The sequence below is a fragment of the Hypanus sabinus genome, chromosome 2 (genome assembly GCF_030144855.1).
Source record: "Hypanus sabinus isolate sHypSab1 chromosome 2, sHypSab1.hap1, whole genome shotgun sequence".
Taxonomy (NCBI): Eukaryota; Metazoa; Chordata; class Chondrichthyes; order Myliobatiformes; family Dasyatidae; genus Hypanus; species Hypanus sabinus.
Window position 1 is genome coordinate 39,396,637 of NC_082707.1, and position 25,892 is coordinate 39,422,528.

The 25,892-nt window shown below is 39.0% G+C and overlaps 1 protein-coding gene across 3 annotated transcripts in view; it reads right to left on the reverse strand.

The window, feature by feature from the left end:
* The window catches only part of rubcn (rubicon autophagy regulator), a 131,033-nt gene that overhangs the window by 33,961 nt on the left and 71,180 nt on the right, over window positions 1–25,892 (reverse strand). For 2 of the 3 annotated variants that reach the window (XM_059944377.1, XM_059944371.1), the window contains 8 exons: window positions 24,263–24,623; window positions 17,950–18,103; window positions 14,553–14,591; window positions 11,523–11,603; window positions 7,130–7,277; window positions 5,070–5,176; window positions 2,143–2,299; window positions 643–1,173 (listed from right to left, as the gene is read on the reverse strand). In XM_059944377.1, the coding sequence (XP_059800360.1) occupies window positions 643–1,173; window positions 2,143–2,299; window positions 5,070–5,176; window positions 7,130–7,277; window positions 11,523–11,603; window positions 14,553–14,591; window positions 17,950–18,103; window positions 24,263–24,330 (1,285 nt within the window). In that variant the 5' untranslated portion in view covers window positions 24,331–24,623. Of the gene's footprint in view, window positions 1–642; window positions 1,174–2,142; window positions 2,300–5,069; window positions 5,177–7,129; window positions 7,278–11,522; window positions 11,604–14,505; window positions 14,592–17,949; window positions 18,104–24,262; window positions 24,624–25,892 lie in introns of those variants that run through there. The other variant, XM_059944386.1, reaches the window with a different exon arrangement.

Consider the following 25,892-nt stretch of genomic DNA (forward strand, 5'->3'; position numbering starts at 1 on the left):
AATTGAAACTAAGAAACCCATTCAGATGGATTTCAACCAAACAATTCTGAAATCTGCCAACAAACAGCCCGGAAAAACAGTTCTTTCCATTTCCTTTACCAGTCTGCACTTGAATCAAGTTCAATTAAATTTACAAAACAGTGTAAATAACATCCATGATCTTCTATTACAAATGTGTGGGAAGCCTGGAACAAAACTTACAGGGAATTAATTCTTTAATTTGATCTCTCTATAAAATCTATTTACTACTTCTTCAGGCTTCAAATATCTCATCAGTACATTCCCCAACTTACCACTCTTAATAAAGGGCGTTGACAAGTTAAACTGATCTTGGAAATGTCACGATGAACTGCTTTTTTAAAAAATCTACTCCTTATATAATTTAACATTAGAGCAACAGATAGACATTAAAGGTGGAATACTTATTAGCCTGCTCTTTGCACCCCAGATATAAAGGACAAACAAGTTAATGAAAGAATTCACTTGACTCAGTAACCACATCAAACACATTCTAATCACTAGAGATGACAAATTATCTTCTATTAGGAAACAGAAAGCACTAATGGAACATTCCACTTTTTGGGTACCGTGTAGCAAGCAGACATTGTTACATGCAAATCCTTTAAAGAAATCTCACTATACCTGGTGCAGTTGTTGATGATATACCAGTATCAGAATGGGATCGGATATGGCTTTTCTTGAAACTTCCCTTTCGCTCCAGAGGCTTGATCTCTGAGAAGCTGGAACTTCTTGGAATATTCAGTGAAGGTATACTGTATTTGACATCAATTTTATTAACCTGCCCTGCAGCTGGAACTATTTTGTGTGAACATCCAGAATAGGAAGATGAAGTATCACTGCATTGACTTGAACTTTGATCCCTCTGTCCCAGGTTTCCAATAGCTAAATATTCTGGTCCGTCATCAAATTCACTTGATCCCTCGTCTTGTGTTTCACACCATGAGTCCTCACCATGGCTAACTGGGGTACTAACTGTTGTTTCACTAACTGGAGAAAAAGGTTCCACAGAAGGAATGGTACTGAACTGCTGGATGCCAGAGTTTTTATCTGGTAGCAATTTATCTGCAGAATCTGGAAAGCATGTCAAATGTGTCTTCTTCATGGTTTCTTGCTGGGAGTTATTTATATGATTGAACCCTTGTAGTGTAGCATCTATGCACCAACGTGGAAGAGAAAAAAAAGGATAAATTATATTTTTGACAATGCAAAATAAACCTTTTTCCACAGGCTGGATTGCTTGCCACTGAGAAGTATTAAAAATTAAAATAATTGTGCAATTTATGCACTAATACTTCTTCAGCAAAGACCAATCATTGAATGGACAATACTTCTCAATAATGACTTACAAAACAAATTCAGTACATTGGGGCTTAAATACCTGGTCATAAAGCTATTATATGACTTGTGTTCATAAAGCTATCATGTGACTTGAGTTCACAAACCAATTATGATTTATGTTCAACTTATATTTTGATAACTCAATACAACTGCAACATTTGATATTGGCATGAAAATAAAATTCAAATTATGAATTTTCAATTTTATAGGCTGTTATTTATAATTTTTCTTTGGTTGTCCACTCTAGCTGAAAGACGACTGGGGTGATACAGGGACAAAGAGTAAAGAAAATGGAAAGAGAGAAATACAATATCTCAGTGTACCATGCACCATGATCAATCAAGGGATAAAGTCTCTTAAATAGAGTTCATTATTTGTATGCAGATATAATTGTTCGGTATTATCTGCGAACATAGATGCAGAATTACATTACTTGTTAATTGCAGAGAGTTGTTTGAAGTTTCTACCCAAGTGGTGAATAATTACAATTAATTACTGTGGTAGTTAGAAATGCACATGTACATTAATTACAAACTAACACAAGTCCATAATACATCAAAATTATGACACATACTAAGAAAACACCCAGCGGTGCAATATTGAAACAAGTTCCCTGTTCGAAAATGCTGAAATTATGCTAACGTAAAACATCTGACATTACATAAGTTTTTAACATTATAATCAACTTTCATTTCAAAATTATTTTGCCATTCAATGCAAGACAGTGGGGAGAGGGGTGGGAAAAATGACTAAGTGAATATGTTTTAATTATTTTTCACTTGCCTGAGACGTTCAAAGTAGAATGACCGGTGAGTGTGGTATATGAGGTTGTATGTCTTTGTTGGCTTCCCTCTGCAAGGGAGGTACACTTGATACCAGGTAGTGCAGTTAAACTTTGGTTTTTCACCATTGGTAAGAAGGAACCAAACTTTCTTGCAAACTAAAATTTATAGAAACTGTTGTGAGAAACATTGCAACTTATGATTTGTCTAAACTTCTGTGAAGCTAAAAAATTCTAAATTGTTGAGTTCAGTTTGCTGTAACATTTTAATTTAATTCTAAATTGGCATTTCTTAGATTCTGCTGCGCAAAACTTTAGACCTACAAGACCAACTCCAATGATAAGATTTTAGAATGAGCCATAAGAGGTAACATTCTACACAAAACAGAATGTGCAGATAATTTAATGATAGAGTAACCATTTCCTCTTTTATAACAAAGTACTTCGGAATTTTAGTATTTTAAAACAACATCTGCCTCTTTCATAAAATTACGCCATCAGAAAATCTTATAACTGTTTCAGTTGTTTTAAAATATTAAAATTGTCCCTCTGCTGAGTTAATGAAAGGACATTGAGACCACGTCTTTGCATCCTTTCCATTAGCATACAAGTTTGTCAGCCTCAAACACCTGGCCACTTGGCTTCCACAACCTTTTTAGGAGATTTCAGATCTAGACAACTGTTGATATATTTCACACTCTTCTAGGTCTCTTGCCAATGGTTTAAGTTTATGACTTCAGGTCCAGCTGCAAAAGGAGACTTATTTTTTTCCTCTCCCCAACAAAAATTCCCGTTGTGTTTTAACTTCCTCTATACCTATATGAATCAACTACCCTATAATTTCTAGCGATTCAATTCTAAACAAAATTTTGTTCCCATAAATTTCAACTGGACCCAAGACTTAAACATCTTCCTGTAAACACCCCGCAGATCTCTAGATAAGGCAAAGATTCCGGCTGCCCGATTAGTGGCAGGAGCAAGCCACAGCAACGAAGTTTCTCGCAGGTCAGCAACGCTTAATTAGAAGAGATTCATGGGCGCTCAGGCTCAATCCAGCGGCCCAGTCAGTGTTATCATACGAGGAACATTTGATAGCTCTGCGTCTGTACTCACTGGAATTTAAAAGGATGAAGGGGGATCTCATTGAAAACTTTCCAATGTTGAAAGGCCTACACAGAGTAGATGTGGAAAGGATGTTTCCCATAGTGTGGAAGTCTAGGACAAGACAGCCTCGGTATAGAGGGGCATCCATTTAAAACAGAAATGCAGAGAAATTTCTTTAACTAGAGGAATTGTGGAATTTGTTACCACAAGTGGCTGTGGATGCCAAGTCATTGGGTGTTATTTAAGACAGAGCGCGATAGATTTTTAGCTGGACACAGCATCAAAGGTGACAGGGAGAAGGCCAGGGAGTGGGGCTGAGGAGGGAGAGAAAAGGATCAGCCATAGTTGAAGGGTGGAGCAGACTCGATGGGCCAAATGGCTTAATTCTACTTCTATGTCTTATGTGATCTCTCCATTAACCTCATAACAATGAGATGAAACTTTAAGAAGGTTGAGTAGTAGTAAGGAAAGAAAACAAAGATCAATTTTACAATAAGAAAATGTTTTGAATTTTATTTTTGGCCAAGTAATAAGGTCAGCTGATTTGAATACTTCTCCAGTGCAATATTTGCACAATCTCACTTGTCTTGACCACAAACAATAACTTTGGCAGACAGAAGCCACCATACTCTGTGATGACTCTGCCATCCATGATGGAGGTTGTATTGGAGATGTTTTTTGCAAGTCTGAATGTACTGGGGCCTGCTAGTGAGGAAATCAAAGATCCTTTTGAGGTCAGGTTCTTGAAGCTTATTGATCAGTTTTGAGGGGAAGATAATATTGAATACCAAGCTGTAGTCAATGAAGAGAACCCTGATGTATGCACTTTCGCTATCCAGATGTTCCAGGGCCAAATGAACAGCCAATGAAATGGCATCTGCTGCGGACCTGTTGCTTCAGTAGGCAAACTGGAATGGATTCAAGTTGCTTCTCAAGCAGGAGTTGATATGTTTCATTACCAACCTTTCAAAGCACTTCATCACAATGGATGTAAGTGTGACTGGGCAACAGTCACTACGGCAGGTTACCATGTTCTTCTGAGGCACCAGTATAACAGAAGACTGCCTGAAGCAGGTGGGTACCTCAGACTGCCAAAGCTAGAGATTAAAGATACCAGTGAACACTCCAGCCAGTTGATCGACACATGTCTTTAGTATTCCCATCTGGGCCAGGTGCTTTCTGTGGGTTCACCCTCCTGAAGGATGCTTTCACCTTGGTCTCAGTGACTGAAATCATAGGGTCATCAGGAGGTGTGGGCATTTGTGAAAGTTCCTCCATGTTTTGATGGTCAACGTGAACATAGAAGGCATTGAGCTCATCTGGGAGCAAAGCCTTTTTGTCACCTATGTTGCTTGGTTTCATTTTGTAAGAGTTAATAGCATTCAAGCCCTTTCACACCTGTATAGCATCCTTTAGTGATTCACCTTTGGTCTGTAATTGTCACTTAGCATGTAAAGTGGCTTTCTGAAGATAGTACCTGGGCCTCTTTTATCTTAGTTTGTCACCAGACTTGAATGTCACCCATCTGACCCTCAACAGATTGCGTATCTCGTCATACATCCAGGGCTTCTGGTTGGGGAAGAGTCTGAATATAGCAACCTGAAAAGCTCTGCCAGCCTCACAATTCTTCATCACATTCTCACTTGAAATTAGGTATGGGTACTAAATCGTGAATTTGTTATTAAAGCAATTAAGGTATCACACAAAGTAAAGCAGCATTCTCAATTATTTTCTCTCAAGTTTCCAAACATGCCCTTTGGAAAGCCCTAAATCATTGTCACTGCATGCAGTGTTTAAATGTTTTATAAAAAGAGGCTGGTCTTACCACAGATGTGTCAATCTGAGCTAATATTTTTGGATTATTCTGTTCCACAGCCTCCAGACACTGGAACATTGCAGTCACGTGGGGATCACTCAACAGAAATGCAGTTTCTGCAAGACAGAAACAGCCTCCAATGATTATGTACACATTTACAAAGTTATAATAAGCTACAACCAACAAGAATATTTCTATAGTAAAAGTGTTCCATTGAATTTGATTTTGAATTCATTTATGCTGAATTAACCTTTTAAAATACATTGAACCTTTTAAAATATGGTTCAACATTCTTAAATATAAGGGACTTGGAGGTCCTTGTGCAAGATACCCTAAAGGTTAGCCTCCAGGTTGAGTCAATGGTGCTGAAGGCAAATGCAATGTTGGCATTCATTTCTAGGGGTATAGAATATAAGAGCAGGGATGTGACGTTGAGGCTGTATAAGGCACTCGTGAGACCACACTTGGAGTATGCATGCAGTTTTGGGATCCTTATTTTAGGAAGGATATACTGACATTGGAGAGGGCTCAGAGAAGATTCACGAGAATGTTTCCAGGAATGAAAGGCTTACCATATGAGGAAAGTCTGGCAGCCCCTCAGCTGTATTCCCTGGAGTTCAAGAGAATGAGGGGGGATCTCACAGAAACATTCCAAATGTTAAAAGGCCTGAAGAGATTAGATATGGCAAAGTTATTTCCCATGGTAGGGGATTCTAGGACAAGAGGGCACGACTTCAGGACTGAAGGATGTCCTTTTAGAACTGAGATGTGGAGAAATTACTTCAGCCAGAGGGTGGTAAATCTGTGGAATTTGTTGCCACGAGCAGCAGTGGAGGCCATGTCATTGGATGTATTTAAAGCAGAGATAGATAGGTTCTTGATTAGCCAGGGCACCAAAGGGTATGGGGTGAAAGCAGAGGAGTAAGGATAACTGGAAGAATTGGATCAGCCTATGATTGAATGGTGGAGCAGACTCAATAGGCTGAATGGCCTACTTCTGCTCCTATATCTTATGGTCTAAAACTCAAGCCAATTTTTGCACTTCATGAATTGAATGTTAATGTAGATTCCCAATTTCAATTTCAAATTCACCACTGAAATTACTGTTCACTGTAGATTTAAGGAACTTTACCAAGGTAATTCTATAAAACTTTCCTTAAATAATCCTGATATCAATTCCTTGATTTTGTAAGGAGAACCTAAAGTTTGTTCTTGATATATTATCATCCTAACAAGAACCCTAGTGCCAAATGTTTACTCATTCTTTTACCCATCATTTCAAACACTTTCTCAAGTGCTGATTATGTATTTTCCTCAAGAACTTTTTTCTGACTTTTGTCTCTATCAGTACATGGGAACTCATTACTGTGCAGTTCTTGCTGAGTTTCTGAATAAATAGGGCAGATTCATAATTGAATACTTATTTTGTGGATTGCTATGAGTATGAAGTTTTAGTCAGGTCATCATTGCTCAATTTTCCATCCAATTAAACCAAAATTAGCAAAATAAAATCACTTTGTGAAGGAATTTCATTTACCAACTCAACATGCTATGACTGCAAAGTTACTTCTGGCATTTAACACAAAATAATGGGCGGAAGGCCATTCAGCCCCTCAAGCTAGCTCGCCATTCAATACAATCATGACTGATGTATCTGCCCTCAACTCTTCTTCAGTGCCAGTTCCCCGTAACCCCACAATTACTCAAATATTTATTTATCTTCACTTTAAGTATACATGATGAACTGAACATCCATTACCCTCGAAAGAGAATTCTCAAGACTCACTAGTTTTGAGAAGAAATGTCCACGTCTGTTTTACATTACCAGCCCCTATTTTGCAGTCATGACCCTTATTCGTGATTCTCCCACTAATCAGCTTTGTAGAATATGTCACATATTTCATAACTGTAAATAATATTTACCTACCCAATTTGTGTTAAAAAAGGAGAATTAAGGTTTGAGAATAAAAACTCTCAAATTCACCTTTGTATGCTCAAGAATTTTATTCATAATGGAGAGGAACTACTGTTCCCTCTTACATAGTTCTGAATACATTCAGCTGATGTACCTTTGTAAAACTTCCTTGTATAGTTGTAATTGCTGAGCAAAGATCTTAGCTGTGATGACAAACAATGGAACTGTAGACTGTGGTGAAGCCAACATTGTGCTTTCTGAGTATTACTCTTTGGGACAGTTTGCTCATCGGTGTCCATCAACTGGAGGATTAAAAAAAAGATATTCAAATTATAGATTTGAAATTATAGTTTAAACTGAAGATCTTTATGCTGGATGAGAAAATAGAAAAAGAAATTTACATCTATAACTGCCCATCCATCTTTTCCCTAATGATTCAGTAATCTTAAAACTTATTCAGCTAAGTAACAACTCTAGACAGGATCAGAATCACTTTATTGCCAGTACAAGAAACATACCAGAATTGATTGTGGCTCGGTGCCAAACATAAAACACAGGACAATACCATAAAAGACAACACAATGGCAACCAACTATTTACAAGACAACGATCCATGAGCAATCAACAATTAGCAGAACAGTCACTTGCACAAATGCCAATAATCAAATTTAAATAAATGTGAACATAGGAACAAGCGAAATAATTATCAACAGAACAAGGAGAGCAAGAAAGACCATTTAATGGACATTGTGCATGGACAGTTACTACCGTATGAGTTTTGTTGAGATCAATAACTATAGGAAAGAGGTTTCAGAAATAATGTCTAGTCCTGGAGGTGATGGACTTGCAGCACCTATTTGGTGAATAGGAGACTGCGAGGGTGGGTGGAGTTATACCTCAACTATTATTTTCTATGTTAAGCACAATTCAATGTTAATACAATTTATAAACATGATCTGAAATCAAAGTGTGATGCCAAGATGAAGGACGACCAGATTGCAGGCTTATAGAAAGGTCAAAATTCACCTTAAATATATCTGTGGGAACCAACAGAACTTTACAAACACATCATCAAAACAAAGAAACAGCTGATAACAGCATAACACAACATTCTGTTGAAGAAGTTTGTGAAAAATTTATTAGCTTCCTTGGAACACTTGCCTTTGTGAATCACTACATATCACTAAAAGTGAAAGGCAAAGCTCAGGAAAAATAGATTGTAGATTTATCTGCTTGAATGGGGTGCCAATGCACATGACCAGATAATGCAAGCTGAAATCAAATATTCCAAGAATAAAAAAAAGGAACCAGCTTTGCTGCTGTACCTGTAAAACTGTGGGCTGATTCACAATAACCGTGTGGCCCATGAAAATAGCCTTAAGTAATAAAGACAGTATCTGATGGAGATCATCCTAATACAGATGCAAATTCTACACTCCACAAGAAGCAGCTGCACGATTTATTTTAGAAAAAAATCTGAAGAAACTCCAAGGGTTGATGGAAAGTATGTCTTGAGCTAGATAAGAATAAGCAGGCAGTGGTACATTCTCACAAGATGTGCTCCACTAGCTGAAAAAAGAGATACTGAAAGCTGAACTTTTAAGACTGATGGAAGCAGAGATCATTATGTCAGTACATATTCTTGTGCCGTGGGTATCAAGCTTGTTTTGTGGAAAAGTCTAGTTTGGCCTGCCTGCAAAGTATTAAAAAGCTTCACAATCCAATGGAGGCTGCTAAAGATTCCTTGCCGGACCTAGAGGAAAACATTAGAGGCTGGTAAACAACAATGGATTTCAGCATGTAAAACTTGACAACAGTATTTGCCACCATTTTGGAATATGGTGCTTGAGGATGTCTCTTGGGATTAGCATCACATCCAGAGGTTCAAGCAAAAGATGAACCACACTCTTTCAAAACACACTAGCAAGAATATCACTGCAGGTGATATTATTGAATGCAGAGGAGGACAGACTATAACAGGCAGCAAAAGACCACTAGGGTCTTAACAAACAGAAGCAGAGAGAAGCAATTCAAGTGCAAGGTGCAGAAAGAAAAGTACAAACTGAAGGGAGCTTCCTTCATGTGCTCACCAGAGACTCAAAGCAGATCTAGTAAAAGTAAAGACAAACGTGGTAACTCTAAACCTGCCAGATATTGATTTTCTAAAATTTATTAACACCTTAAGTTCCTATCCTATCTAAGTGTAAACCACAGGTACAACTGACAAGAAGCAAATTGTCCAGGAATGAAGAAACTTTTTGAGAGCCTGTCCCCAAATTGGCAGTAATCTTCTAAAAAAAAATCTCACTTGCTGTAGTAATGTTGATCAGAGATTATCATTGATTAATGAATTAGTAACAATAACTGTGAACTCTTAGGAAAAAGGAGTCATGTTACTTATTTATGTATATTCAATGTTTTTATTATTAATAAAAGAATAACAGAGACAGTTTCATAATGCCGCTTTATAGAGAAGTCCTGGACACCACTATTTCGGAATAATAGATGCAAAATGCTTTATCACCCTTGTTAACCATGCCAAATATTTCACTCCAACACTCATAAAGATCTCTCTGCAGCTTCTCCCATCATTTGAAGATATTTGTTTCTTTCTTGGATACACCAGGAAGAAACATTCTCAACAAACATAGAAGGGACAGATACACTGCGAGGCAAGGAAACAAAAACAGTCAAATCATGGGAGAAGCAGCAGAAATCTTTCAAACTTCATCTTCACAATACACTGGGAGCTGAGCCAAGTAAGTGCAAACAATGAAGACCAAAACTGAGGAACAATAAAAAACAGAATTAATAAAAGCAGAAAGGACTGAAGGTGAACATTAAATAAATCAATTAAATGTCTAAATCTTTAATGGCTACTTGAAGTACTTCCTGCCACCCAAACTGAGCAGATTTTCAATCATTTTCTGAGACATTACCCCTATGTCACCAAGACTGCTCATCGGGTTACTTTACTTGGTTTTTAAAAAACTGGCCTTTAATATTGCAGGGAAATCAATCTACCAATATGCAATCTTTCAGACAACTTCCATTTGCTATTCTACTCTGTTGGCATTGATTCTCCAGTGAAATGAATATCTAGTGAATCCAATTTTATCTGAACTTGTTTTACCTTTAAGTGGGCTAACTATTGTCTATAATAGCTCCATATTTGTATGACATAAAAAACTCAGCACACTGCACCTATGCCAACCGTCAATATCATCCTATACCCCAAAGATACCTCATTGAAACCCATTCTTCTCACATACCCATTAACTAATATCACTCATGCACAGTAGAAGTGATTTAGATTTGCCAATTCACAGCACAGCTTTAGCATGTGGGAAGAAAATTAAGGAAATCCACTGTCTCAAGGAGAACATACAAATTCTATGAAGACAGCACAGTAAGTCAGAAACGAATCAGATCATAACAGCCATAAGGCAGCAGCTCTACCAGCTGTGCCACTGAACTTGTTAATCAATGTATTAAAATAACACCATCTAAATTAACCTTATAGTTTCACTTCCCAAATATTTTACCAAGTTAAAACAATCGTGAATCACTGTGCACAAGTCAAAGTTTAAGCTTTATTTCGACTAAAGGGCTTGTCTCTGTGTTGTACTGTTCCACACTGAGTGGCCACTTCATTAGGTACACCTGCACATTAATACAAAATATCTAATCAGCCAATCATGTGGCAGCAACTCAATGCATAAAAGCATGCAGACATGGGCAAAAGGTTCAGTTGTTCTTCAGACCAACTATCAGAATGGGGAAGCAATGTGACTGTGGTGCAATTGTTGATGCCAGAGGAGGTGGTTTGAGTATCACAGAAACTGATCTCCTGAGATTTTAATGCAAAGTGTTTACAGAGGATAGTGCTAAAAATAAACAAAAAAATCCACTGATGTACTGTAGGCAAAAATGCCTTGCAAATGAGAGTGGTCACATTAGAATGAGACTGGTTCAAGCCAAAAGAAAGGCAACCATAATTCAAGTAACCACGTGCAGCAATAACAGCGGTGTGCAGATGAGCATTCCTGAACGCACACTTCGGAGCTTGAAGTGGATGAGCTACAGCAACAGAAATCCATTAACAGACCCTTAGTGGCCACTTTACAATGTACCGGAGAAACATAATAAAATGGCCACTGAGTGTATGTTCTAATGTTCATTGAGGTTTGAGCTTTGAGAGATAACAGGAAATTAAAGACAAAATTAACAATGCAAATCTTGTTCTTATATAAGTGTCAATAAAAAAATTAATTTTAATAAACTTGAATAAGGATCCTAACTTTCAAATACTGTAGGATTCGAAAGTTTTAAATGGTCAAATGATACATTCTGAAACGGTCTGTGATTTCCAAAATATTTTATAATGAATGTCTAAATATCAAGATATTTCATGATTTGGTAGAAGACATGAAAACAACAAACAGGAAGGGAAAATAGCACACCTTCTGCAGTAATCGAACATTCAAGTACAACAAACAAGCACCAGAAGAGTAAATAACCTTATCATTCAGGTTTCTTTAATTTACCTGTTCATTATTAGCAAGATGAGGACCGACCCAGCAGACATCTTTCACAAATGGCCAGTAATCTTTATGCTGTAAATATATCTGTTTAATTGAAAACATAAAAGCAATTATATTTATATACTAACACTCTAACAGTGAGAACTTACTCTTCACAAGGTTATTCTTTTCCTTTGTCCCAGATATAATCATTAAGATCCAATAGCACACTTATGTGCCAAATGCTAAAAGCAGTCGATATTTTATCTCAGTTCACAACTTCAAAACTCATTCATAAAACCCTAATTTGTTTTTCTTTACAGCTACACGGACCAACAAATGTTCTGAACAGGAAATTTTTTACATGGCTGTAAAATGTATGGCACTTTAATTTTTTTTCTGTAATATGCATACTATGAATATTTCGAATGAAAATTGAAAAATCGCTTGCTTTTGATTTTATTAATTGAAGGGTATAATGAAACAGAGTACAACAAAGAACATTTTTTCACCTTGTGTGAACTTATTTTCATCTGTCTTTATTCAAGCTGTGTGGCAACAAGGGCTACATGTGTGGGAGCAATTCAGTTCCTGCAGCTGTGCACCCATGCAGCTTAGAGGGAACAGAGTAAGGCACATTGCTTTTTCAATAGTGATGTTTCAAGAACTGCCTTGGAACTTCAATAAAGTAAAGTAAAAAGTGAGATACTGAAAATCAAACCTTGGTTTAGTTTGGGGTTTATTGCTTTATTACGTGTTTTATTTTTCTATAGACTCATGGTCAAACCAAATGGAAATATTGATAATTCAGCTGGAATTGAGTTTTTTTTCACATTGTAATAACCTTAGTGAATCCAGGTGACAGCAAGTAACAGGAATACAAAATTAAAAATATGCACACCCTCTTATCTGCTTATCAGAGCATTACAGTTTGTAGAGAACATTTTCATAGTTAAACAAATTTCCCAAGAAGGGGGAAAACAGCCTAAATAGAATGCAGCCAAGAGATAGTTGACATTTTCTTTCAGTAGTTTATGGAAACTCCCAGATCTGCAACATAAGTCACATAATACAAAAGCACTGCAGGCCAGTCACATGATATAACCAAAGGGACCAACTATTAGAATTTGTGTAATAGAACATAGAACAGTGCAGCACACACCCTTTAACCCATGATGTTGTGCTAACCTACTCAAAGATTAATCTACTGCTTCCCTCACCTGTACCCCACTTTTTATCCCTCATTTTTCAGTATCTCAGGACATTTTAAACTCAGGAGTTTGTCAATTTTGTCATATTCAGCAATTAAAAGTAGGAAGTCAAACCTAAAACTGAAAAAAAGATTTCAAAAATAGTACTTCAAATAACTGTTCTCCTTTGGATTCTCAGAATAAATTTACAGAACAGAAAAAACTTTCGATTGCAAGTCAAAAAACAATCAGCACTGAATTAAAGAACAAACATGGTTTTAAGCTCAGTGATAAGTAAATACTTCCCTTTTTTGCATTAGCGTAGTAAGTTAAAACATGTTGCCAAAAATACAAGTTAAAATGTACTCTGACTCTGGTCAAATTATCTTCAAATGAAGAAATTAAACAAGCTTAACCCAAACTCAATTACCATTACTGAGAATAATGCAAGGATAACCCAACATAGTGTAGTTTTTCAATTTAGTCTTCAACAGCCAAGCAAAATCACTTCAATAAAATTATTGTCTTTTACCTGAACTGTTGACTCTTTCCCATTCTATAGATATTACTTGATGAGAGTTTTCAACATTTTCTAATTTTATTTCAGATTTCAAACATCTTGTCTACTTAATTTTTAATAAAATTATCCCTGCCCAAGACTGCAGTCCTCCAAATATCAAATCCATTAGATATTCTATTAATCAAGTCCATTAGATTTTGGTCAAGAACCAAAAGCAAAAATAAAACCTTTCATTACAGGAAAATAACAATTTGACAACTTTGTTTGAAACCTCTCCAAGCAGGATTATTAAGGGTAATAGAAGGTAAATTTGATAGTCACACAAAAAGGGCTTTTAAAAAGATGGTTTTACACCAGAGTCAATCAAGCCATCAACATGCAATTAACAATAATTTAAACTATCAATGTAAATATTTTCCATGGAACTTAGTGGCAAAGATACCAGACTAGCTTCTAGAGACATGGACTATATCCAGATATATAAGTTCAAATCAATCATGGAAACTGGGGAACCTAGATGTAAGTAATTAAATATACCTGTATGAATTGTTTCATACACAAGGAGAGAATGGATAGGCATGATTTGCTTTCCTTGGAGCAGAGAAAGATAACCCAACAGAGGGATACAAAATTAAGAGGGGCAGAGATTGGGTATGTAGCAGGAAACTTCCCCACAGCAGGTGTACATAAGCATAAGTTTAAGGCAAGGAATAGGTTTATAAAGGATCTAAAGAAGAATTATTTTGGAATCTTAAATGTACTGTCTAAATGGTTGATAGAGGCATATACACCCAATGAATTTCAGTGTCTGAACAAACACTTGAATTTCTAACACACAAAAAGCTATGTGTTTGACACAAGAGATTCTGTAGATGCTGTAAATCAGCAGCAGCACACAAAATGCTGGAGGAACTGAACAGATCGAGGTACACCTATGAAGGGAAATAAACAGTCAACATTTTGGACTGAGACCATTCATCAAGACAGGTCTTGCTGAAGGGTCTCTGCCGACATGTCAGGAGTTTATTTCCCTTGATAGATGTGCCCTGATCTACTCAGTACCTACACTATTTTGTATGCAAAGGCTATGTGTTGTCATTCAAAACACATTGCACTCACTCACATTATACTGTGAAGGACATCTACCATTCCTAATCAGTCTGGCCTATGTAACTAGACCAACCAGTGTAAGAGCTTCCAACAGCCTTTTCAGTTGTGTACTAATGAAGGATTGGCAATAAATATCAGCATTCTTAGCCAGGGAACATCCCACGGCCAAACTAAAAACACAACATACCCCATATAAGTAAACACCAGCTACTGAACTGCAGAACCAGCACTCACTTCAACAAGGCCAAGCAGTACAAGTCTACAATCCATGAGCTGAAAAAAAATCAATAATAATAATCATAAGAGATTCTGCAGATGCTGGAAATCTTGAGCAACACACAGAATGTTGGGCAAACTCAGCAAGTTAGGCAGCATTAATTATAATGCCCAATAATAAAGATTAATTCTTTGATCAGTTATACTGTAAATGTTGACAATTCCTTTCCCATTTACCTTAAGACATAGGAGCAGAATTAAGCCACTTGGCCCATCGAGTCTTCTCTGTCATTTCATTCTGGCTGATTTATTAACCCTTTCGACTCCATTCTCCTTCAGTCTCCCTGTAAGCTTTGACACCCTGACTATCCAAAAACCTATCAACTTCTGCTTTAAATATACTCAATGACTTGGCCTCCACAACCATTGTGGCAATGAATTCCAAAAATTCATCACCCACTGGCTAAAGAAATTCTTTCTCATCTCTGTTCTAAATGGGTGTGCCTCTATTCTGAGGCTATGCCCTGTGGTTTTAGACTCACCTTCTATACAAAATATCCTCAGCATCCACTCTGTCTATTTAATATTTGATAGGTTTCAATAACAATCCCTCCTCTTTCTTCTAAAATCCAATGAATACAGGCCCAGAGCCATCAAACACTCCTCAAATGTTAAGACTTTCTTTCCTGGAATCATTCCTGTGAACCTCCTATGGACCCTTTCCAATGTCAGCACATCTTTTCTTAGTTAAGACAAAAATGCTCACATTACTCCAAGTGAGGTCTGGCTAGTGAGCCTCAGCATCACATTCTAGTCCTCTCAAAATGAATGCTAACATTGCATTTCCCTTCCTTACCACCAACTCAACCTCCAAGTTAACCTTTAGGGAATCCTGCAAAGGACTCCCAAATCCCCTTACATCTCAGATTTTTAAATTTTCTCCCTGCTTAGAAAATAGACTATGCAGAAGCAAAATGTACCAATATGTACAGCCATACACTTCCCTACATCACAATCCTTTGACTACTTCTTTGCCCGTTCTCCAAATCTGTCAAAGTCTTTCTGCAGACTCCCTGCTTCCTCAACACTATCTGCCTCTCCACCTACCTTTGTATCAACTGCAAACTTGGCCACAAAGCTTCATTCAAATTCCTTCATTCAAATTGTTGGCATATAACATGAAAAGGAGTGGTCCCAATACTGATCCCTGCACAACACCAGTATACACCAACAGCCAACCAGATTTTCTCCACTCTTTGCCTCCTGCCAGTCAACCAATCTTCTATCTGTGCTAGAATCATTTCTGTAATACCATGGGCTCTAAACTTATTAAGCAGCCTCACGTGCAACACCTTGTCAAAGGCCTTCTGAAAATTCAAGTGAACATCTGTTAACTCTCCTTTGTCTATCCTGGTTTCTGTTGATTTTTAAAAGCTTCCCAATCCTAATTTCCCACTAAATTTTTGCTATGTTATATACCCTTTTTTGCTTTTATGCTGTCTTTGACTTCCCTTGTCACCCACAGTTGTCTCATCCTCCCTTTAGAATATTACTTCATCTTTGAGATGTACCTCTCCTGTGCCTTTCGAATTGCCACCAAAAACTCCAGCCACTGCTGTTCTACCATCATCCCTGCTAGTGTTCCCTTCCAGTCAACTTTGGCTAGCTCCTCTCTCATGCCTCTGTAATTCCCTTTACTCCACTGTAATACTGATACAGCTGATTATCTTCTCCCTTTCAAACTGAAGGGTGCATTCAATCATATTATGATCACTGCCTCACAATGATTCCTTTACCATAAACTCCATAATCAAATCTGGTTCATTACATAAAACACAATCCAGAATTGCCTTTCCCCTAGAGGGCTCAACCTCAGGCTGCTCTAAAAACCAATGTCATAGGCATTCTATATATTTCCTCTCTTGGGATCCAACACCAACCTAACTTTCCCCAATCTTTTTGCATTTTATATTCCCCCATGACTATCATAACATTATCCTTATTACATGCCTTTTCTATTTCCTGTTGAAATTTACACCCCACATTCCGGCTACTGTCCAAGGACGTGTATATAACTCACATCGGTGTCTTTTTACCTTTGCAGTTTCTTAACTCTACCTAGAAGGATTCTATTTCTTCTGATCCTAATGTCACCTCTTTCAAAGGATCTGATTTCATTTTACCAACAGAGCCACTCCACCCACTCTGCCTACCTGCTTGTACTGTCAATACAAAGTCCCAACCACTATGTCTTTCAGCTACGACTCAGTGAAGCCCACAATATTCACCAATCTCTAACTGTGCTACTTTATTCCACATACTGCATGCAATCAAATATAACACCATTGGCCCTGTATTTATCATTATTTTCAATTTTGCCCCATGTCATACTTAAACTCATCTGAAAGGCTGCTCGACCCACTGAGTTGCCTTTTGCTCCAGATTCCAGCACCTGCAAACCTTTTTCTCATCATAATTAATTTTTACTGTTCTCATTTATCCAAAATGAAAAAGTTGTTACTCTGCACCACCCCACCCCCCATTTCAACACCATGGTTCAAATAATTTACATTTGTTTTTGTTTATATTCATTTCTGGATCAGAGTCAGGTTTAATATTACTGGCATATGTCATGAAATTAAATAAGTTGTGCAAAAAGAGAGCAAGAAAAAATAGTGAGTTAGTGTACATGATTTCATTGTCCATTCAGAAACCTGATGGCAGAGGGGAAGCAGCTGTTCCTAAAACACTGAGTGTGCGTCTTCAAGCTCCTGTACTTCCTCTTTGATGGTCACAATGAGAAGAGGGCATCTCCAGGGTGATGGGTGATTTTTTGGAGATCTGGGCAACACTGGCAGTGCCAGTGTTTAGTACTCATCCCTAATAATCCCCACGAAGATGGTATGGAGTTGTTTTCTTAAACTACTGCTGTACTTGGGATGAAGTTATTCCCAGATTGCTGTTGGGCGGCAAGCTTCAAGAATCTGATGTGGTGGTGAAGGAACAATGATATATTCCCAGGATTTGTTATAATACTTACCTAAACCTCCTGCAACATCTGCTAAATTTAATTATGTATAATTAGTCAACTACTTTACAGTGATAAGTGCACTATCGTATAGGAACAAAATTTAACATTTTTGTGATTATTTCCTGAAGGGAAAGAAGTCATACTGGGCCATATATCAATTGGAATAAAAAAGGTGTGAAATAGCACCATCAAATGTGTTTCAGAAGAGTATGCTTCCGTATCATGCTTTTTCAATAGCTCTGCACTCTTAAAGAACCTCATCAATTCAGATCATTTTGAACCACAAATCACAATGGCTAAACAATTCAAACACTGATCTTTGGAAGAAATAAGAGTCAATGTTTTGATGATAACATGTTGTCACAAGAGACAATAAATCAAGACCTTGTCTTCTAGAAGTCCATGACTCATGATGTTGTTCATTTCCTTGCAGAGTCGCTCCAATCCTCCATATTTGGACCAAACATTTGGATTGTTGGTTGACAGCAACCCCTCCACAGTAGTCTTCAAGGCACCCAAAAGCTTCCAGTGTTCTTGCCTAAGACAAGTTTAAGAACAACACTGAGAACCACAAAAATATAACCCGAGCAAAGAACAGTGCTTTATTCGTCAAAAATGTTACTTGAACATATTGCAGGTTATGCACATAAGCATAACATTTATGATAAAAAATCTATATTTGTGACTTTGAATTTGTTACAGAGGAATTTCAAAGTTCAAAGTACATTATCAAAGTATGTATACTATATACAACCTTGAGATTCGTCTCCTTACAGGCAGCCACAAACCAAAGAAACCCAAGAGAATCCATTTAAAAAAGACTGTCAAAAACAAAAAAAACAATCAAGCAAACAATAAAAGTAAGTAAATAGCATTCAGAACTGAAGCTCATGGAAATAAGTCCACAACCACGAAGCCAGTCAAAACCAATTCAGGAGCCCGTTAGCTGCAGGCGGCACCTCAGTTCAGAGCAGAGGGAAGTAAACCTCGCCAAGCTGAATACCAGCCCCTCCCTCACCTCTGGTCCCAATACACTGAGATTTCCAATTTTGCCGGGTGCTTAAATCAGCCAAACAGCAGGTTGTTACTCACTCTCAGACCCAAGCCCTGCAATAAACCCTCAGGCCCGGGAACCACCGCTTCAATTCAGCCAGCACCTGACTTTCCCAATCTGGCTGAGTACTTAAAATCAGTCAACGTCAGCTTGTGCCTCACTCATGGGCCCAGGCTTCGCCACCTCAACTCTGCCTCACTTCAGTTCTTCTGCTTCAAATCTCCTCCAAATCTGCTCCAGCAACCAAACATTGGCTTGTTCCCCACTTTCAGGCCCAGGCTCCACCGCTTTGATTCATACCCAGGCACACCGGTCTTGCACTTTCTGGACTTCAGCTCACACCCTAAAAATGCCAGGTCCTACAGGTAGCTCAAAAGCTCAACTCCAAAAGGGGAGTTACAGGCTATTGACTGCAGTGACCATTTTTGATAAAAAGTGTGAATAACAAAATAATTAGTAGGTCTGTTTGCTGCCAGTAAGTCATCGCTGTGCTTCACCAGCGCCATCTTAAACCAGAACAAGGAATGACCAAAAGACTGTTTAAAATACTGTAACCACAAATTAATTATTGCTTAACATATCATAATTAGCGCACCATTAAGCCCAGTTTAAATAAGAATGCAGCGAACCATGAAAAACAAATGTATCACGAAGCACACCCTCCACTTCCTGAAACCAAAAATAATGATTAATCCAATGCAAGGTAAACATGAAATTAAAAATGAAGAGATGATGGACTAGATCTTAGGGGAAAAGAGTGGAGTAGACATTTCGGGCCAGGGCCCTTTGGCAGGACTGGAGAAATAAAGATGAGTAGATTAAAAGGTGGGGCGGGGAGACAGAAACACGACCGGGGGCCGGGGGGGGGGGGTGAAGTAAAGAGCTGGAAAGTTTTTTGGTGAAAGTGATACAGAGCTGGCAAAGGGGAAGTCCAATGGGAGAGAACAGAAGGCCATGGAAGTAAGAAAAGGGGGAGAAACACTAGAGGGAGGCGAGGGCAAGCAAGGAGATAAGGGAGAGAGGGAAAAGGAGATGGGGAATGGTGGGTGTGTGTGGGGGGAGCCATTACTGGGATTTCAAGAAACCAATGCTCATGCCATCAGGTTGAAGGCTACCATGACAGACTATAAGGTGTTCCTCCTCCAACCCAAGTGTGGCCACATCACAACAGCAGAGGAGGCTGGGGATTAACATATCGGAATGGGAATGGGAAGTGGAATTAAAATGGGTGGCCACTGGGAAATCCCGCTTCTTCTGAGTAGGTACTCAGTGAAACAGTCTTCTAATCTATGTCAGGTCTCACTGTTATAAAGAGGGCCACACCAGGAGCATCAAAGTATATGACCCTATAAGACTCGCAGGTGAAGAGTCGCCTTCCTGGAAGGACTGTTAGGCACATTGAATGGGAATGAAGCAGGTGGAGTAGGGGCAGCTGTAGAAACTGTTCCACTTTCAAGGGTTAAGTGCCAGGAGGGAGATCAGTGGGAAGGGATGAAAGGACCAGGGGGTCACGTAGGGAGCGATCCCTGCAGAAAGCAAAAAGTGGGGGGAGGGAAAGATGTGCTTGGTGGTGGTGGGATCCGGTTGGAAATGGCAGAAGTTTTAGAGAATTATGTGCTGGACAGGGAGGTTGCTGGGGTGGTAGTTGAGGACAAGTGGAATCCTATCCCTGCTAGGGTGGCGGGGTGATAGGTTAAGAGCAAATGTGAGTGAAATTGAAAAGATGCAGCTGAGGACAGTATTGATGGTGGAGGAAGGGAAGCCCTGTTCTTTGAAAAAAGAGGACATCTCCTTCATTCTAGAATGAAGAGCCTCATCCCGATAGCAGATGCAGTAGAGATGGAGAAATTGAGAAAAGGGGATGGCATTTTTACAGGTAACAGGGTGGGAAAGAGGTATAGTCCAGGTAGTTATGAGACTCCATAGGTTTGTAATAGACATCAGTAGATAAGCTGTCTCCAGAGATAGAGACAGAAAGATCAACAAAGGGGAGAAAGGTGTCGGAAATGGGCCAGGTAAATTAGAGAATGCAAGTTGAAGGCAAAGTTGATGAAAGTCGACGAGCTTAGCATGGGTACAGGAAGCAGCACCAATGCAGTCAATGCAGTGTAGGAAAAGTGGGGGACAGACACCTGTGTATGTTTGGAACGTAGACTGTTCCACATAGCCGACAAAAAGGCAGGCATAGCTAGGACCCATGCAATTCCCTATAGCTACACCTTTTGTTTGAATGAAGTGGGAAAAGCCAAGGGAGAAATTATTTAAGTGTGAGGACAAGTTCCACTAAATGGAGGAGAGTGGTGGTGGAGGGGAACTGGTTGGGTCTGGTGTCCAGAAAGCAATTTTCAGTTGCTTTATTCTAACTTATATCAATGGTGCTAAGTTCTGATCTGCCAAGCATGGAAAAATATTTTCAGCAATTATCCTACTAGAACCTTACAGACCTTAAAAGAAAATACAATTATACCAGCTTCACTTTTCTTGCGAAAACAAAAGTTCCAGCCTGGTCATGGGTTTTGGAAGCAGAATGGTTAAGTAGTCATAGTGAAAATTCTGGACCACTGATTCAGAGATGAGTTTGAATGTTACCCAGATATTCTGCTTTTTAGATATGAACTTGAACTATAGACTTTTTTCAGACTTGTAGCTTTTTATATTGAGTTTCTTGCCTGACCCTTCTAATGTTTTTTTTTTATGATGATCATGCTGCCTCTCTTTTCGTTCGGGTTTCATGGCTACCTACAGAAGAAGAATTTCAAAGTTGTATACTTTGATAATAAATGAACCTTTGAACACCACAATTATAGTTGGAGAATTAAGAACCAGGGTTTCTAAGTAAACATGTTTTATATATATTTAAAAAAACATATTAATGGAAACCATGAAACTACCACTTTGTCATTGAAAAACACCTTGTCACTATTATTCTTCCATGAAGAAAACCCACCATACTAATGCCACAAGCAAACTGGGAAATTCGCTCTGTGGCCTATTTCTGCTGCCAGAGTCTCCACTGTTTCATTATTAGTTCCGGGATAATTAAGTTGGACAATAATTGACGCATTCTATAAAAACTGAAATAACTTTGTGGATAAGTACACTCTTCCATATTGATAGCAACTTTAATATCGTCTTTTATCTGCAAGAATAATTAGAGCATTTTTCACGTGATTGATGTTTATTGATACTACGAAATAGCAACTAGTCACCTAAAAAATTGAATCCGCATAAATAACTACAGAATTCTGTTTCAACAATGCTGAAAATTACAAAACAGATGCAGTCATAGAGTTAAAGAGCATAGGAAAGCCCTTCAGCCCAAGTCATTCATGCCAGCCAAGGGGCCTTCCTGAGTTTATCCCATTTCCCTGTGTTTGGCACATATTTCTCTACACATTTCCTACCCATGGATGCATCTAAATACTTTTTAAATGTTGTAATTGCATCTTGCTCTGCCACTTCTGACAGCTTATGCCATATGCCCAATACCATCCACGTGCAAAACTTCCCCAGTAGGTTTCCATTTTCCCAATCTTTCCCCTCCAACCTTAAACCTGTGCCTTCTAGCTTTAGATTCCCTTATCTACAGAAAAAGACTGTGACCATCCACATTATGTCTACCTCTCATGACTTTATAAACCTTCAAAAGGTCATCCCCCAGTTCCCTTCGCTCCGGGAAAAACCATCCCAGCCAATGTTCCCCCTAATTTGTAATGACAAGTGGATGCAAAAAATCTTCTGCTGTGCAATTTTTTGCCAGTGACAACAACAGGTGCACACTGAATAATTTCTTCAAAAAAAAAACAGTATAAATAAACCAATTCTAAAATCTGAAGACAAATCATTGCAAGCTCTGTGAGATCAACACCTTCTGCATCAAAAACCAGAAAAGGAAATGTGATTGTGTACAATCATGAAATATACTTAACATGCCAATGTGGTAGAGGGTGACCAGCTTTTGTGCGCACTAGGAGCAAAAGATGTGTATGTGTGTACAGACCTTAGAGGGAACATTAATCCCAGCCTATCCATCTCGCCTTATAACAGAGGCCCTCATGTCCCAGCAATATCCTTGACAACTTTATTCAGCACTTTCTCCAGTTTAAAAACATCCTTCCTGTATCTGGGTGAGAACCGCACACAATACTCTATGTGTGATTTCACCAATACCTTCTGCAGTTGTAACATATGCAATGCTTAACCAACAAATTAAAACAACATAAAAGTTCAAGTCAAATATTAATAAGAAGGCAGAACAATTGGCATAAACTTAACCCACCAATGGAAACTTCCATTAGCAAAGCTTTTGCAAGAACTTGAGTAAGATAAAAAAAACATTCAACTGCTCAAATATTCATTATAATCAGCACATAGAACAAAATCAAGTTTTTTTTTGCAGGCTGTGCAACTCCTATATAAAAGAAACTTAGAAAATCTCATTATAATTGCTAGAGCCCTGAAGTGCAAAAATTGGTACTAAACTGGTTCCTCTTATTTAAAATAGGTTTAATTAATCAAAAAACTAATTTTATTTGCATTAATTTTATTATATTTCTACTTTTTTCCTAGTTAAATTAACTTTGAGGTAACAGGAACATGCTACATAGAGCTATCTCAACTAAAAACAATCCTTGATGTTTTAAGTGAGCAAAGTAGCAATAAATTATGTAAGCCGAATCTCCAAGGTTTAAAAGCAGCACAGAAAGAGCAGTGTTAAAACTTCGAGCATTCCATTCTCCAGCATAATTACATTCTTCCTTTGTTCTTTTGGTCATCATTTAAAATACAAAATAGAATTGTTTCAAAATATTATGATCAATGACATCATAAATGTTGGCTACTTGTGGAAACTACCCAGTTTGCTTGTGACATCAGCAAACATTTAATCGCCTGAGGATGGATATTTAGCTCTTAAAAGTAATGCCTGTGAGACATTTATTGCTCAAAAATGCACTTACTACTGGAGCATTTTTTTAAATTTGTGCTGTATGACATTCATTGCCTTTAAAAGTGATGGGAGACAAAGACGATCAACAGGTTCAAAATGAAATTGGTGGGTGAGCGCGAACAAATTGAACTATTTGGGCTGCAGGAATAAAAGGAATGGGAATAACTGAATTCCTCCACGTGAACTTGACGGCTTCCCGTGCTGTAGTTACGCTACGATGCGGACTGCAGTAAGAGACTTACATGCTCGCTGTGCATCTTCAGCACCCATAATTGCTGAAATCCTAAATGTAAAAGCATCTGGGAATCAATATGATCTAAATAACTGGATACACGGTCGCATCTTGCAGCCAAAGGCTCCGAATCCATAGAGTTATAGAAAATTATAATTGTCGATTTAGGACAGTTGATCCTAGCGATTCTGCAGCTTCAGAAGAAAATCGGATTTTACTTCGCAGCTGTCACTGAAAACTACCTCTTTCCACTTGGTATCATCCTCCTCCTAAATAAGACATAGTAACAGCAATGTCCGCTATGGTACACCTAACCCACACATGAACTGAACATAACCGTTCTTATACGGCGATTTAGGAAGGAATCTCCCAGGCACAAGAAGCTACAATTCAGGCCATGCAGTCAGTTGATCAGAACGCAATGACAGGACACACGGTTTGACCGGTCAGACAGGGCCAGTACCTGCATTCTTCCGCCTCCGGGCTCTCCGTGTCCTGGAACCAGGTATCCTCGCTCCATGTCGACAACATGCCCTTCGCGGCCTCAACGCTCCCAGGACGTTGATGGCAGGTTCCTCCAAAAAATATCGGCCCCACCACCTTACTCGGAGGTCAAACACACACTTCCCAACACAGTAGCCCAAGGCCGGACCGGACCGGCCCTGCCCACAGACAGCAGGCGGACGACCGCAGCCCAACTCCCGGCCTCCCCTACGGCTCGCTCCCGCCTGACGTGACACGTCACTCCGCCCTGCCACGGCCACGCGCCGAAACCGGGAAGTCGGAGAGATTCAGCATGGCTCGCAGTAAATCCGGATCCGATCCTGCACAAAAAATATATAAGACAGCTTATATACATTGATTGTATGTCCATAAAGTGACTCTACGCACAGAAGTGTGTACATAAGGAAATGATAAAGTAGTAGTGGGGCAGTGAGTGGAGGTGTTGATCATAGAAACCCTACAGCACAATACAGGCCCTTCGGCCCACAAAGCTGTGCCGAACATGTCTCTACCTTCGAAAACACAAAGTATACTGCCGATGCTGTGTTGACCCCTACCTTAGAACTACCTAGGCTCTACCTCTATTTTTATAATCTCCATGTAGCCATCCAGGAGTCTCTTAAAAGAACCTTACTGCTTTGTGAAAGTAACTGTTTTAAGCCTGGTTGTCCTGGCGTGGACGCTGCCAGCCTTCTCCCTGATGGGGCTGGGGCAAACAATCTATAAGCAGGGTGGGTGGGATCCTCCTTAAAATTGCTGGGTCTCTGTCCGGCACCTTTCGATTTCTGTTGGGTGCCTCGGTAGCATAGCGGTTAGTGTGATGCTGTCATACCTCAGGTTCAGTGTTCAATTCAGGAGTCATCTGTAAGGAGTCGGTACATCCTCCCGGTGGGTTTTCCCCGCTTCTTCTGGTTTCTCCCCATGGTCCAAAGGGTAGGTTAATTGGTCATTGTAAACTGCACAGTGATTAGGCTCGAGTTAGATTGGAGTTGTTGAGTGTGGGAGGCAGTGCAGCTTGAAGGACCTACTCCACACTATTTCTAAATAAATATCTTTGATGGCGGGTAGGCTGGTGCAGAAGGTGGGTTAGACAGTTTTGACTACCCGTTATTAAGCTAACAATTTGTGCAGAAGGTCATCGTATACACACATTATTGGACTTTCTTCCATCATTTGGTACTGCAGTGTAGTTTCAGGACCAGGCAGTAATGCAGCACGTTAGGATGTTTCCTACTGCCCATCTGTAGAAGGACATGAGCATAGATATGCATAGTCCAACTCTCTTCAACCTCCTCAGAAAGTAAAGGGGTTCTCCTGAAGTAAAGTAAAGTTCTCCTGAAGTCAATAACCATCTCCTTTGTCTTGCTGACACTGGCATCAGGCCTCGAGCTCTTCCCCCTCCTCTCTGTAAGCTATCTCATTGTCAGTGATGAGCCCCGCCACTGTCATGTCATCTACGAACTTGACACTTCGTTGTTTGGCCATTCAGTCATGCCTGCGCACAACATACAGCAATGGACTCAGTACACAGACCTGGGGAACCCACGTTGAGGATGGTGGGGAGGGAGGAGCAGTTGTCCATCCTAACT